This window comes from Molossus molossus, unplaced genomic scaffold, assembly GCF_014108415.1.
Source record: "Molossus molossus isolate mMolMol1 unplaced genomic scaffold, mMolMol1.p scaffold_m16_p_4, whole genome shotgun sequence".
NCBI lineage: Eukaryota > Metazoa > Chordata > Mammalia > Chiroptera > Molossidae > Molossus > Molossus molossus.
In genome coordinates this window covers 77,802,261-77,816,793 of record NW_023425377.1, presented here as the reverse complement: position 1 = coordinate 77,816,793, position 14,533 = coordinate 77,802,261, and the positions used below count along the sequence as shown (strand labels likewise).

Sequence of the window (14,533 nt, the reverse complement as noted above, 5' to 3'; positions counted from 1 at the left end):
CCATTTATTGAGCACTTACTATGTGACAGCCACCATGCCAAATGGAAAAGCAATAAAAGCCCCATTAGGGCCCTGGCCAGTGTGGCTCAGCTGGTTGGAGTGTCGTCCTGTACACCAAAAGGTCGTGGGTTCTCGGTCAGGGCACATGCCCAGTTGTGGGTCCGATCCTTGGTCAGGGTGCATGCGGGAGGCAACCAATAGATATTTCCCTCTCTTATCAGTGTTTCTCTCTCTCCCTCTCCCATCCTCTCTCTCTCTCAAATCAGTAAGAGTATATCCTTAGGTGAGGATTAAAAAAAAAAAAAGCCCCATTAGGTAACTACTATGTGCCAAGCACTAGCCAAGGGCTTCACAGGTGACAGTAAAATATCTATTTATTGAATACTTACTGTGTGCCAGGCACTAACAGTAATAGAAGCCACGTGTACTGGCAATCTACTGTGCGCTAGGCATGGTGCTAGAGCTTCACAGGATACCAGTAAGTCCATGTATTTACTGAACACCTACTGTGTGCAAGGGGAATAGTATTGCCAGGGAATAGCAGTAAAAGCCCCATTTACTGGGTACCTACTATATGCTAGGCGTGTTGCTAAGAGCTTCATAGGCTAACAGTAAAAGCATATATTTACTGAACACCTGTTCTACCAGAGACGCCAAAGGCTACCCCTCATGGCTTACATTAACCATGACCACAGTCTCAGCCTCACTTCAAAAGGATACCAATGTCTTGAGTACCTACTATGTACCAGTTAGCATGCCAAGGGCTGTACAGAGTAATACAAGTCCCTACTGTGTTAATCCCAGGCTCAGGGTTTTATAGAGAGCACGGCCCACGTTTAGCACCTATATATGCCAAGGCCTTTAGAGATGAGAGTCCTGTTTTGAGCCCAACTGTGCACCTGGCACTACACTGAGCCCTGCAGATTGACAGCAAGTCTTATTTATGGAGCTGGGCATCATAATGGCCCTCTGAAGATAAAAATAGCAGGTGCCTTTTATGCAGCACCAACTATATACCAGGCACTGTGCTAGGGGGTTAACCGAAAACAGTAACAATTCCCAAATATTAAGCACCCACTATGTGCTAGGCACTGTACTAAGGGCCTTATAGAACATTAAGAGTTCTCACTTCTTAAGCACCTACCATGTGCCAAGAACTGTACTACTGGACAACAGTAGTAGTCCCCATATATTAAGTACCTACTATATGCCAGGCACTATGCTAAGGGTCTTATATAAAAATGGTAATGTCTTTTTTTGTTAATTCTCACTGAGGATATATATATGTATGTATTTTCCATTGATTTTAGATAGAGTAGAAGAGAGGGAGGGAGGGACAGGGAGAGAGAGAACCATCAATGTGAGAGAGACACATCAACTGGTTGCCTCCCGCATGACTCTGTCCAGGGTCAGGGACTGAACTGCAACCGAGGTATGTGTCCTTAACTGGAATTGAACCCGTGACTCTTTGGTCTGCAGGCTGACGCTCTAACTGCTGAGTCAAACCGGTCAGGGCAAAAATGGTAATAGTTCTTATTGAGCACCTACTGTTTGCACACACGGTTCCAAGGGCTTTGCAGATGGCAACTCCGTACTTTGAGCAAACCTGTGCACCAGCACCATGCTAGGCCCTTTCAGACTGCCAGTGGGTTCCAGCCGAGCATCTACATTGTGCCTAGTACCAGGACAACCTCTTTAAAGAAAGTACCACTTATTGAGCATTTTTTGTATGCCAGGCATTGTGCCAAGGGCTGTGCAGAACAATTAACAGTAGCCCTCATGTTTTGGGTACCTACTGTGTGCGCATGGCATGAGGTCAACCTTGTGACAAACTGTTAATAGCTTCCATCCATTGAGTGCCAACCACATGCCCAGCACCGTGACAACCGTATTTAGATTTGAAACAGCAGCTGCATATGTGCAGCCCCTACTGTGTGTTAGGCAATGTGCTAACAGTAACAGTTCCCATACATTAAGCACTGTATGTGTTAAAGGCTTTATGAAATAACAGTAATAGTCTCCATGTGTTGAGCACCTACTATGGGCCAGGCTCTGTGTTATGGGCATTACTGATAATAACCCTCAAGTTCTATGCACCTTTTGTACACCCAGCACCCTAAGCCCTCTATGGACTCAAAATGCAGCCCAATAATCATGTCTCATTTAATACAACCCCACTAGGGAGCCGAAACTAACACCCCTCCAGCCCTACCCCATTTTGCAGGTGGTGAAACCAGGTTCAAAACACACTTGCTTGGTTTTCTGTTATCAATGATTGAGTACCTATTGAGTGCCAGGCCCCCACCCATCCTGATGCTTTTCATAAATTACCTCCCATTTTACAGATAAAAAAACTGAGGCTGGGAAATGGCAAGAGGCAGGGAATTCTGACCTCAGCCTGTACCTTCCCTCAGCTCAAGCAAGTTGAGGACGGCGGGAGCAACACTCCCTCAGCTGCCTGGACTGAACAGTTGGCCTTGTCCAAAGGAAGGCCCAGAAGGTCACTGGCCAGGATGTCAGGGCACAGAGAGCCTTCATCACACCAGCCTCACGTGTTCACTGAACATGTTCCTAGAGGGTGTACCAGACACACACTCGGTGCTAGACCCCGGGATCCAGAGATGAGTCAGAAGCCCCTGTCTTCAAAGTCATTAGGCCATAAGAGCCCCAGAGGCCATTCCACTGACCTGTTTCAACTAGAATGACCCTCCAGCTTCACTTCAAGTGAAACACCTGAACACCCTCCTACAGAACTAGACACTTAGGGTCCCCTCCCCCATTTCTTGACCAGCCACTCCAATCAAAAATGCCCAGGGGAATCAGGCAGGAGCGGAAAAAAACCAATCAAGGAATGTGCCGGAAGGAATGGATTTGCTGAGAAAGGGGGAGAAAAAATAAAACCAAAACCATAATAAAATACAAAACAACAGTGATAGCGATGATGATGAGGAAAACCATAATAAAAGAAAGACGCCTTCCAGAATACTCCCAGTCTGGTTACCTACCTTCCACTCTTCAACTGCTAACTTACAAGACTTTCTTACGAGGGAGGGCATGGCGAGTGCTGAGCTACAAGGCCAGACCGAGCTCTGGGTGGGTCTCCAGACCAAGCGGGCCTAAGCCCTGCTCCGGCCTATTGTGGGTGCGCTGTGGTTCCGGACAGGTGCCGCCGAGGCAGGAAGGTGGGACAGTGTCTGGGGAGACCCACGGCTGAGTGGTCTGGCCTCCACCTACCCTTGAGTTCAGCTAAGAAGCCCGCAGCCCCCGGGGGGATACGCCTGGCCCTGAGTCTTGGCTGCCAGTTTTCTCAGGCCCCACCCGTCCTGGGGCGAGAAGTGAGGAGGAGTCCCTTCTCCCCGGTCCCTGTCCTGGGCCGCCCCCGAGGTTCGCATGGCTGGGCCAAAGCCACTTGGCTGACGACCCTGGAGGCCGCCTCCTTCACAATCCGGCCCAACCTGCATGACGTTGTGGGAAGGGGTGGGTGTGGACAGAAATACAGATGCATGTGTGAGGCAGCACAGGATTCCAGATACCCCATTTCTGGGCAGGCATGCCTCCTGGCAGGGGTGGAGAATTTGGGCTCTGGACTGTCCGTGCAGCCCAGAGCTCTGGGGCAGTGGGGAGCACGCAGGGTGGGCCGTCTTTGTGACCTGCTTGAGACCAGCGCGTACTCACCTTCACGGCACCTCGGCCAGTCTCTCACGTGGCCACCCAGCCACAGGACACCCTCACTGATCGCCTCACGCACACACACGCCCAGATGCCTGTGACCTGCAGAGCTCTGGGCTCGGCGTGGAGGAGTGGGGAGGAGGAAGGGTGGACGTGGCAGGGTGCTGTGTCTCCAAGGTCCCTGATCCCAGCAGCTCAGACACCCTGCCCGAGTTGCTGTCCTTCTCAACTGACCCGTGATTCCCCCTAGGTGCACACACCCAGGGGGCTTGAATGTTTGAACACGGAGGCTGCTTCCAGTGCAAGGCCTCGGTTGCTACGCATGACTGACTGAGGGGGGGGGGGGCACAACGACGAAGGCCACAGCAGTGGAGACCACGGCAGCGGAGGCCACGCTGGGCTACGCTGAGCGGCGAGGAGAGAGCAGAGGGAAGAGACGGGGCAGGGAAACAGCAGGCGGAGGGGCCTGTATTGGCCCTGAGCTTGGAGTAGGCGGGGAGGGCGGAGTCCGGGAGCCACGGTGTGGCCTAGAGCTAGCTCCCGGCTGCAGTCTTGGCCAAAGGTAACTTGTCTGTGACAGGGAGGCCGGGCAGGCACAGCAGAGAACTCTAGAAATTTGAGAGCCCTGTACGGGGCCCTGCACTGCTCCCCAAAACCCAGTGTCAGCTCTGGCTCCCACCACCCCCGTCTCTGGTCATGGGGACCCTGTGTTGGGGGGGGAAGGGCCATCTGGGGAGATGGTCTCTGCACCCTTTCCTCTCTGTGGTGAGAGAGGTGACAGCCTCATGTACCCCTTGAATTGGTCCCAAATCAGGAAGAGGAGAGAGGTGCAGTCAGCAATTCCTCCCCAACAAGGGCCAACCAAAAAACTGGTGCCCAGGATGACAGAGAAATCAGAGCCTGCAGGACCCCAGGGCCCGGCGGGGAAAGTGAGGACAGTGCCAGTGACGTGTCCAAGGTCAAGGGGCGAGGAAGGGATGGGCCCAAGGCGCCCCCACCCCCTACAGCAGGCTCCTCCTGGGCCAGTGTGCACAGGGGACACTGGCGGTGGCCAAGGGTCCCCCCAGAAGTGAGGGCGGGTCCGCGAGACACCTACTAGACTGCAGCGTGCGCTGCCGCACCACCGAGGTGAAGGCGCCCAGGCCCTGCGGGGAGCGCGCCGCCAGGCGGAAGGCATACTCAGTGTTGGGCTTGAGGTCGTCCACCACGAATGCTGTGGCCGGATCGAAGGTCCTCCCGACCTGGGGGCAGGGGCAGGGGTGGGGAGACAGAGATACAGAGATGACAACAGAGACATAAACAGACATGCAGAGAGAATCGGAGAGATTGAAAGAGGCATAAACAGAGATAGATTATGAAAGAGAAACACCAAAAGACACAGAAAAAGAGAGAGACACACACACAGAGAGACAGAGACACCAGTGAATTATAAAGAGCAAGACACAGGAGAGGAGAGGGAAGTGGGCAGAGAGAAGGAGGAGAGACAGAGAGGTGGAAAGAGACGGAGAAACAGAAAGGAGAGCGAGGTGGAAAAATGAGCCACACATGGGGCAAGGGGGAGAGACACCCAGACAGAGTCAGCCAGGCATGAGAAGAAGCTCAGAGCAGGGAGGGAGGCCCAGGTGGGCGCTGCTGCCACCTGACCCCCCACCCGGACCCCCGATACCTCTCTGCCATGGTCGCCTTCCCGGAACAGAAGCTCATACTTGACGATGCTCTCTTGTCTTGGGGGGCTCCATGAGAGCCCGATGCTCGTTTCGGACTTGGCCTCAGCCCGGAAGTTCATGGGCTGGCCAGGCACTGGGGGGAGGCAGAGGAATAGAAATGGGGGGAGGTTGGGGAGGGGTCCTCCATCCAGGGCACCTAGCCTGCCAGGTGTCCGCATTCTCCTCAAAAAGAGTCCCATGGAGCCCAGGCTGTCTGTCTCCAGGTGCTTCCAGAATGTTCTCCCACTGTTATTACTCTTATTTTCCCAGGGGACCCCCCTATTGCCCTCTTGTTGTCAGTCATCCGCCTCAATTCCCCCACCCTCACTGTGTCCAGTGGAAAAACATTTACAAATCCCCTTTCCAAATCACCCCAGTGCCTTCCCCCTACCCCAAATTAAGCAAGAGAGAAATTGGTGGGGACGACATTTGGAAATATGGATCTCCATCCTTTCCACTCTGTGCTGGCAAAATCCCAACCCTCCTGCCCCTTCGCTTGACTTGCCTGAGTCTTCCCGGATTTGAGGTTCAGGAAGCCTGAGCCCATGAGGAAAGGAGCAGAAACCTACAGAGAGCTGGGGTCCGACACACCTAGATGCCCCCCACCCCCACCCCGGTTCTTCAACCTGAGTCGCCAGAGACCAGCCCACTGACTTTGGGTCATGCATGTTCCATCTGTTATTTCAAATGGGCAGCATGCACCTCTCCATTGAAAGCAGCGGACAGGGGCCCTCGACAGGCAGGGCAGCTAATCGAGAAGAGGGAGGCAGCTGGAAATCACACCCCTTTATTCAGACGCAGCTGCAGGGATCTATCTGAACGATTGTAGTCCCATGGGCTTGCCAAATAAGATTTTCCAAGTGAAGCCAGAAATTTGTTTTTTTCTGGGACAACTTCCTGCTTTGAAACACTAGCACGAAAATATTTTAAAGCACTGTGTGGGACAAATCAACCACTTTGTGGCTTCCAGGCAAGATCAGCAAGCGGCTGGCTAGGAGGAGGCACATCATCACTCCACTGCCTCTCTCCCCATTGCTGGGACACCCGAGTCCTGTTATCCCCACAGAAGCCATGCTTCCTGCAGGCAGCTCACCTCCCTGCTGTGTCTTGACCTGGATGGGGTCCGAGAGGGGCCCGTCGCCCACAGAGGTGAAGGCCAGCACACGCACGGTGTAGGTCTCGTCCTCCAGCAGGCTGCCCACAGTGGTCAGCAGGCTATCGTCCACATTGTGCTTCTGCCAGTTGCCCACAGGGTGCTCGGGCTCCATGGTGTAGTAGATCCTGTAGCCCCGGATCAGGCCATTGGGCTCCACGGGCTCCTCCCACTGGATGATCATGGTGGTGGCGCTCAGCATGCGGGCCTGCACGTTCCGTGGTGCACTGGCTGGGGCCTGTTCGCCCGTGCGGGTGACCACGGACTCACTGGGGGGGCCCTGGCCGATGGAGTTGACAGCTGACACCCAGATCTCATACTCCGAGTTGGGGCTCAGGCCGCCGATGCTGTAACGCGTCGTGGTGATGTCCTCTTTGATCTGGTACGGCCCATCCTGGCTCTTGGATTTATACTCGATGACGTAGTAGGACACAGGGTCTGGGTTACCGGAGTCCCATGTGATGGTGATGCTTGTGGCTGTATTCTCTGTCACCACAGGAGTCCCAGGGGCTTTGGGGAGAGCTGTGGGTGGGGGGCAGGGTCACATGCTGGGTACGCTGCCTGCAGGTCCTGAAAGCTGTGTGACTTTCAGCTACACAACTGCCCTCTCTGAGCCTTGATTTTCTTGGCAGTGACCATGGGCCTAACAACCCCTATCTCATCACCTATAGCAGGTATCAATCAGCAAACTGTGGTCCAAAGGCTGGCACCTGTTTTTGTAAATAAAGCTTTATTGCAGCAGCACTTACTTATTGCCAGTGGCTACTATTACACTGTTTGGGAGAGATGCGTGGCTGCAGCAGAGACGAGATGGCCCAGAAAGCTGAAAATATTTATTTTAAAAGTATTTGGCTATTTAAGAAAATATATATGTTTGAAGGACACATTGGTGGCGCCCCCCCTCTCTGGTTCACTCTGCTCAGCCGTGAGGCCCTTCTGTCTGTTCGCACTTCACACGTGCTGTTCCAGTACCTGGAATGCTCAGATGGTCACGTGGCCAGCTCCTTCTAAAACCGTTCCCTAAGGCCTCACTCACCACCTAGGCTAGAGGCTCCCTTGTCCAGTTCTTGTCACCACCTAAGGTTATTGCAGTTTCACAGCTGTCTGTTCTTCCTACCAGCAGGGCCCAAGGTTTGTTCACAGCTGAGTCCTAGCACCTGGATAACTGACTTTCTCTCCCACTAGTCCTAAGATCTCACACCACACAGGCCCCAGGAAGCACTCACCAAGAGTTCAATCCCGGTAAAGTGATCAATAAACCAGCTGACCTAGGGCAGGGCTCATTACACTTTTTCTGCAAAAGCCCAGACAGTAATACTTTGAACTTTGCAGGTCTTTGTTGAGACTACTTAGCTTTGCCTTTGTAGCCGAAAGCTTCCACAGACAAGGCGTGAACAAATGGGTGTGTGCCAATAAAACTTTACTTATGAAAACAAATTGAGGGCCCAATTCAGCCTGAGGGCTGTAGTTTGCTGGCCCTTGTTCTAAAGCTAGAAAAATATTTGTGGGCACCTTCCTCTGAATCTTACCACAAACTTGGGACACAGGGAGAATCTGCAGTCCTCACACCTTACCCTCCCTATTTGAGTCTCTGACAAGCTGTTTCCTCTTATAAAACTGTGCTCATCTTCTTTGGCTTACTCCCTTTCAACTTTTAGTCTTTCCCTGACCTAACTTTCCTGGGAGATGTGGCCTTTACTCCAGGGCTGTGAATAGGGCTGTGAATGGTGCTGCGTGGCCCCCATCACGGCCCTAATCAGCCTGTATCATAGCTACATGGCCATGCAGGAGTCTCCCACTTTGGACTGTGAGATCAATAAAGCAAGACTGTGCCTCATTCCACGAGGCCAGGCCCAGAATAATTCATAACCAATAAATATATGTCCACAGAACTGTCCCTTTCAAAGCCACAAATGTCCAAAGCCAAAACTCAGAGTTTTTCCACCTGTACCCCATCACCTGCACCTGGGGTCAGGGGACCACCTGCCTCCCCCGGGCCCCCTGCTTACATTTCACCGTGATCTGGGCCACAGCCTCGATGACGCCCAGGCTGGACATGGCTACACATGTGTAGTTGGCAGAGTCCTTGACATCAGTGAGTTCCAGCACGTTCCGACCCACGGGCATGTCATCTTCAGGTGTTAGGTCCTCGGCCCCCTGCATCCACTTGACATATGGCATGGGCGAGCCCACGGCTACACAGGTGATGTTCACGTTGCCACCTGGCATGATCTCGTGGCTCATGGGCAAGATGGAGAATCGAGGAGCCACGCGGCGGACTGGGGGCAGGAGGGAGATGCATGGGGTTGGGGATTGGGGGGGACAGACAGAATGCAGAGGAAGAAAGAAAGAAAAGAAGGAAGGAAGGAAGGAAGAGAAAAGAAAAAAGGAAGAAGGAAAGAAAGAAAAAAAAGGGAAAAAAAAAAGCGGAAAACAATTTAAATATAAACAGGGCTGTTTCCTTCCCCCCAGTTGAAATTTATTTTTATTCCAAATGAAAAGAAAACAAAGAAGCCAAATTAAAAAACCAAATTCCAACACAAAGAAACCAAAACTTCAAAGGAAGGTACTTCACAAACAATAGAGATATATCAATATATAATCAGAGACATGAAGCATTATTTCATAGCAACAGGGTTTCAGAGACCAGAGGGACTGGTCACAGCACAGTTACAAACACAAAAATTTATCAGCTGTTTCTCATCTTTGATGACAAATGTGGCTTCAGGGAGTAGACCCTCCACCAGCTCTCCCAAGTGGGGAGCTTCGGGAAGATCCTGGCTGCATGTGGGGGGCTGTGGGAAGGACAGAATGAAGGGGGGAGGTCAAGGGAAGAGCTGGAACCAGGAGGTATAGGGGGCCGGGAATCTTGGCCCCACCCTTGCCCCCCTGGTAACTCGGGCCCCACCCACTTCCCTGGGGGCCCTCCAGGAAAAGATGAGAAACTCTAATGAAATTTTTGTGGTTTTTGGGTATAGAAACCCTTCTAAAAGCTTCTGTCGGATCTCACAAGTTTCCATTGATAAATGCAGCTCTCAGAGTCACAAACAGCATGCAAAAGAGACTGGTCGAGAGAGAGAGAGAGAGAGAGAGAGAGAGAGAGAGAGAGAGAGAGAGAGAAAGAGGGAGAGAGAGAGAGAGAGAGAGAGAGAGAAGGACGGAACAGAGAGAGCTAATGCATGGAAGAGGCCTGGATCTCAGGGGCCTTAGTGCACACTGATGTGGGTACCAGAGAGAAGAGACAGATGAGGCCAGAGAAAGAGAGAACACAAGGAGAGGGACAGAGAGAGGGAGGGACAGAGACAGAGAAAGGAGGAGGAGGGAGGGGGCCCACTTCAATGCTGCATATTAATTCTAGCGGATGTGACCCAATGTGACATGTCACATTGTCACATCACAGCCCTGGCAGAATACAACAACAACAATAATAATAATAATAATAAATGTGGGGAATGAACTTGAATGCTGAGAAAACAGGGACATGTTCTGTGCATTTCTTAGCGGGAAAGCGGATGCAGCCTTCGGTCTCCATCTCGCAGACCATGAAGGCAGCAGGACGCATTTCGGGGGCTCCATTTTCAGAAGTTGGACAGGTTTCTGGGTTGGGGGGAGGGGCTCATACTTAGGGGTACCTGAACTTCCAAAAGGCTTGCTGCCCCCAAGGGAGGTAAAACCACAGTGGGAAGGACTGAGGTTAGGCTAGTAAATCCTTCCAACCAGAAAGAGTGTGTCCCTGGCTAAGATCTTGGGGCTTCAAGAAGCCATCTGGGTAGGTCCCCAGCTTTGGGTGGGCCAACGAGCCTTGTCTCTAACTGTAGAGAGGACAGAGTGGAATCTCAAAAGAGGCAAAACAGGGACACAACATGCTGTTCAGCATTGCAACCTGCCTAATTTTCACATGGCATCGGGGGTACAGTTGCACTCCTAAGAGGGTGTTTGTAGGGGGGGTGTGGCCTGTTCTACATAGGCGGGAACTACAGGAGATAAAGGGAGGCAGCTGATTCCTTCTCTTCCCAGTGGAAACCCCAAACTCTGCTCCCCGAATCCCTCAATAGAGGCAAAGAGAAGGGGAGAGCCCTGTGTGGGTTGGGAGGAGGGCCAAGATGCTAGCAGCCCTTCGGAAAAGGAAGCCCCACGAAAAGTCCAGAGTCACAGGGAGACAGGACGGAGGAAGTGGAAGGTGTCCCCTGAGGGGAGGAGTGGGGGCAGGGCAGGGAGGGGAGACAGAGGGGCCATGCTGACAGACTGGAGTTGATGGGTGGGGCTCTGAGATGGGGGCGGCTTTCTGGCAGGGCTGGGTGAAGGGTGGGGGGAGTTGGGGGAAGAGAATGGGGTCTGGCCAGCCAGCGGACATGGCCCAGGCCAGCCACCGCCGCCAGCATCCACAGCAAGGCATACGGGTGGGATGCCCAACGCTGCGTTGTCATGGAAACGGAACATGATGGGGGATGAGCGTGGGGAGCTAATTAATCAAGGACAGAAAACGGCACCGACGTCCAAACCAGGAGAAACAAATGAAGAAACAAAGCGGAAAAAAAGAAAAATCCAAAACACCAACCAAACAAAAAATTCTTCTGAAACAAAACACCCAAAAGCAAGAAGGAAAAAAAAAACATGGAATGGGTGTGGGGCTGAAAATCGGGGTCTGAAAGGAGGAGGGCTGTGGCTTCCCCGGGGAGGTGCCCCCCACCCCTGGCAGAACACAGGGTCTGGCCCCCCTACCCAGCACCCAAGAGCCTCAGCAGTCAGAGAGGTGACATCCTTGCAGAAGAACCACCTTCGGGGCAAACCAACCCAGCCCCACTGGAGCGCCTCTGTAAGGCCCCTCCAGACCCACTTCTCAGTGACACCCTGCCTGTCATTTAGAGCTGAACACACAGAAGACCGGACACTAACTGTACAATAAGGCCAGCTAACTACTCCAGGCCTCAGAAAACCTCTCTGGGCAGAGGTAGGGCCACTGATGTGGCTGAATGAATCCTGTGGAAACAAGGCCTTGGGAAGATCCCTCATCCTTTTGGAGCCTCAGTTTCCTCATCTGTAACATGGAGGCAATCGGTGACATGCTGAGGCTATTAAGCTTCCCAGGGCAGTGCCTAGGACAGAGCTCAGCCTGCCATAGGACTGGTGACATTTCCTTCTGGACTTCCAGAGTACTGGGAAGACCGACTAGATTCTCTACCTTAAGACAGTTTGGGGATGGAGTAGAATTTTAAAAATTTTTTAAAGGAAATAGTAAGAATTTCTGTTGAATCCCCATCTTGCTTCCCCCGCCCCAACTTTGAGAGGCAAATGTTCTTATGCCCGTTTTGTGGATGAGGGAGTGGAGGCTTGGAGAGATGACAGGGTTAGCTGGAAGACACAGAGGAAGTGGTGGGGCCAGAGATCAAAGCCAGGTATGCCTGGCCCCTGCCTCAGACAGAGTGAGCCTTCTCTTCTGTCACTGTAAGTAACAAGAATTACAGCCAGGTGTCCCTTTTTAGCATTTGGCTCTTTCAAACTTGTGTGTTCTTACCTACTGAGGATACCAAAGAGGGCAAACATACCCATCACCTATGTACAGCTCTCCCCTGAATAACACACAGTGACCACCAGCTGGATCATAACCAGCAGCCATCATCATAAATGCCCAGAAGCCTTCAGTAAAAGGCTTATACTGAAAGGGATTGTTGGAACATCAAAGGGTATAAGAGTTAGCTTTAGAATTTAAAGATTAAATGTAAGCCCAATTTATCCCTCTGTAAGGCTTAACTTCTCCCCAAAAGACCCTGTTCACATCTGATCTTAAAATATCTTCCCTTAGGAAGTATCATAATTCGGAAGATACCTTTTTTCCGAAGTAGAAACAAGGCATACATCTTGAATATGTAAAAGACTTGCTGTGCAAGGTTGTTAACTGTAAGTCAGTTAAATGTGGGAGGGCATTTATCAACAACAGTAATTTTAGTGCTTATAATCCCCAACATGGCCAGCAGCCATCGGTTGAATGGATCTGCCAATAGCTGTAAAAGCTGACACTTAAGACACGTTGCCCACTTGCTTTCTCACCCGCCCTCTTCACTTCCAAGGGTGTGCTGTGGGAGAGGCTGGTTTGCCACGAGTTTGGGGAGGGCTGTGCCATGGGCACTAGGTGACTCAGAACCCCTCTGGGGGTCTCCTAAGGCTTCCAGGCATCCTCCCAGCTGGCAAGGACGGGCGGCTGACGCTGTGTTCTGCCCACTTCAGTGCTGACACCCACCCACATCATCTTTCCACCCGGCGGCAAGTTTGAGGTGCAGGTTAGAAAGTAAGGTGGGCCGGAGCCCACGGGACAGAGCGGCCCCGTGGGACCCCCGCCCCCAATTACCGACCTGAATGGAGGGTCCAGGCAGGTTATAAGGGGACCACACCAGCCTTGGTCCTCAGCACGCTCCAGCTGGCTCTCGTTTGTTTCCAGCTCTTCTCGTCACCGAGTAGCCGGGGGTCCCAGCGGGAGAACCCGCGTGGGTGAGGGGGTCAGGAAGGTGGGCGGTGGGGGTGGTGGGTTTGGGATGGGGGTGGGTTGCTTCAAACCCCGATTCACATGGAAAAACAACTCAAAAACCATCAAAGCAACCGGGAGACGACCCCTCCCCCAAGCAGGAAGAGGCAGAAACTCAAAAACCAAAAGTGGGGTTCAGGGAAGAAGGGGAGGAGAGGGGTGAGGGGAAACTCAAAAGTGAGGTGATCTGGTTGAAGCACTAGGTAGGGAACAGTGTCAGACATCTCGATGATTCGGCAAGCCGCAGCCCCAAGGGGTGGGGGTGGGGCTCTGCTAGGCATTTTGGGGTGAGAGAAGCTACTGGATGCTCCTCCAAACTCCAAAATGAGAATGAAGGTGGGGAGGGCAGGGGAGAGATGCCAAGAAGTTCTGCAGCCTCCACAGGTTTAAGCTTAGATTACACCTGTCAGAGGAAGGGAGGGGGGTCCGAGGTCTAATTTCAAATCCCGTCTCAGCCCCTCCATTGAACCTCAGCCTGTAGCCCAGGGAGGGTAGACCTCCCCCCCACCAGCCTGCCGTGTGCATCTTCTCCCCCACCACCAGCTCCCTCCGCCATCAGGATAGCATGCGAGTCCTGGAGGGACCTGGCTGGACCCTTGGCCCACGGGCTGACCAGAAGCCTGGGCAAGCTGGCATTTTGCTGCACTGTTGAATTTTTTATTGGGGTTTTTTTTGATACCCTCTCTCTCCCCACTTTTTTTTTGGTTCTAGCAGAAAATGGGATGACATCTTGCCAATTGACTGACTCCTTGCCCCCTTCACTGCGGCCGCAGACGCAGGGCTTTCCAATGACAAGGTGTAATCTAACGTTCCCCTCACCCCCACCAAAAACAGGAAACAGCAATGCAAAGAGTGAGGCAGGCAGCAGGCCAGAGGTGTCTAGAGCTCAGTGTTCCTGCAGAACGCCTCCCTCCCCACCGCCCGCCATGCCCGAATGGAGAAAGCCTGCCTCCCCACCCTGGAGCCCCCTCTCCCCTGGGGATAAGGGTGGGATGAGGAGAAGGGCTAGGTCCTGATGTGCCATTGCCCACCCCCAGGGTCAAGTCAGGGGCCTTGAGGGCGGCATGGCCAGGAATAATCAGCAGACCTGGGAGCTGGCCAGCATACCCCAGTGGAAATCTTTCTGGAGACATAGGAGGTGAGAGGGGTTCCAAGCCCAGTATCTTCATCTACTCCTGTTGGGGGAGGGGGCAGGAGGTAAGGGGAGTACTTAGAGGTCCTATCCACTCATTGCATGGCTCGAGTACCAGAAATTTAATTTTAAAAACAATTTGTCCCATAAAATTCCATGATATGGATTGATCTGAAAAAACTGGGAGACGGATCTCAAATAAAAGGTTCTGAAGAACACCTGGAAATTGGGGCCACCTAGATCCCCCACTGGTGATAGGCATCGAGTCTCACTTTCTCAGGTTAGCCTTCGAGACCAGGCATTCAATGACCCCAGCCCCACAGGGCCTCCTCAAAACCCTGATGATATCTTAA

The 14,533-nt window shown here is 52.5% G+C and overlaps 1 protein-coding gene across 12 annotated transcripts in view; it reads right to left on the bottom strand.

The window, feature by feature from the left end:
- PTPRS (protein tyrosine phosphatase receptor type S) overlaps nucleotides 1–14,533 on the bottom strand; it is a 99,489-nt gene that overhangs the window by 24,380 nt on the left and 60,576 nt on the right. For all 12 annotated transcript variants that reach the window (XM_036239758.1, XM_036239751.1, XM_036239762.1 and 9 more), the window contains 4 exons: nucleotides 8,538–8,807; nucleotides 6,469–7,050; nucleotides 5,336–5,469; nucleotides 4,766–4,910 (listed from right to left, as the gene is read on the bottom strand). In XM_036239758.1, coding sequence (XP_036095651.1) covers nucleotides 4,766–4,910; nucleotides 5,336–5,469; nucleotides 6,469–7,050; nucleotides 8,538–8,807 — 1,131 coding nt within the window. The remainder of the gene's footprint in view (nucleotides 1–4,765; nucleotides 4,911–5,335; nucleotides 5,470–6,468; nucleotides 7,051–8,537; nucleotides 8,808–14,533) is intronic.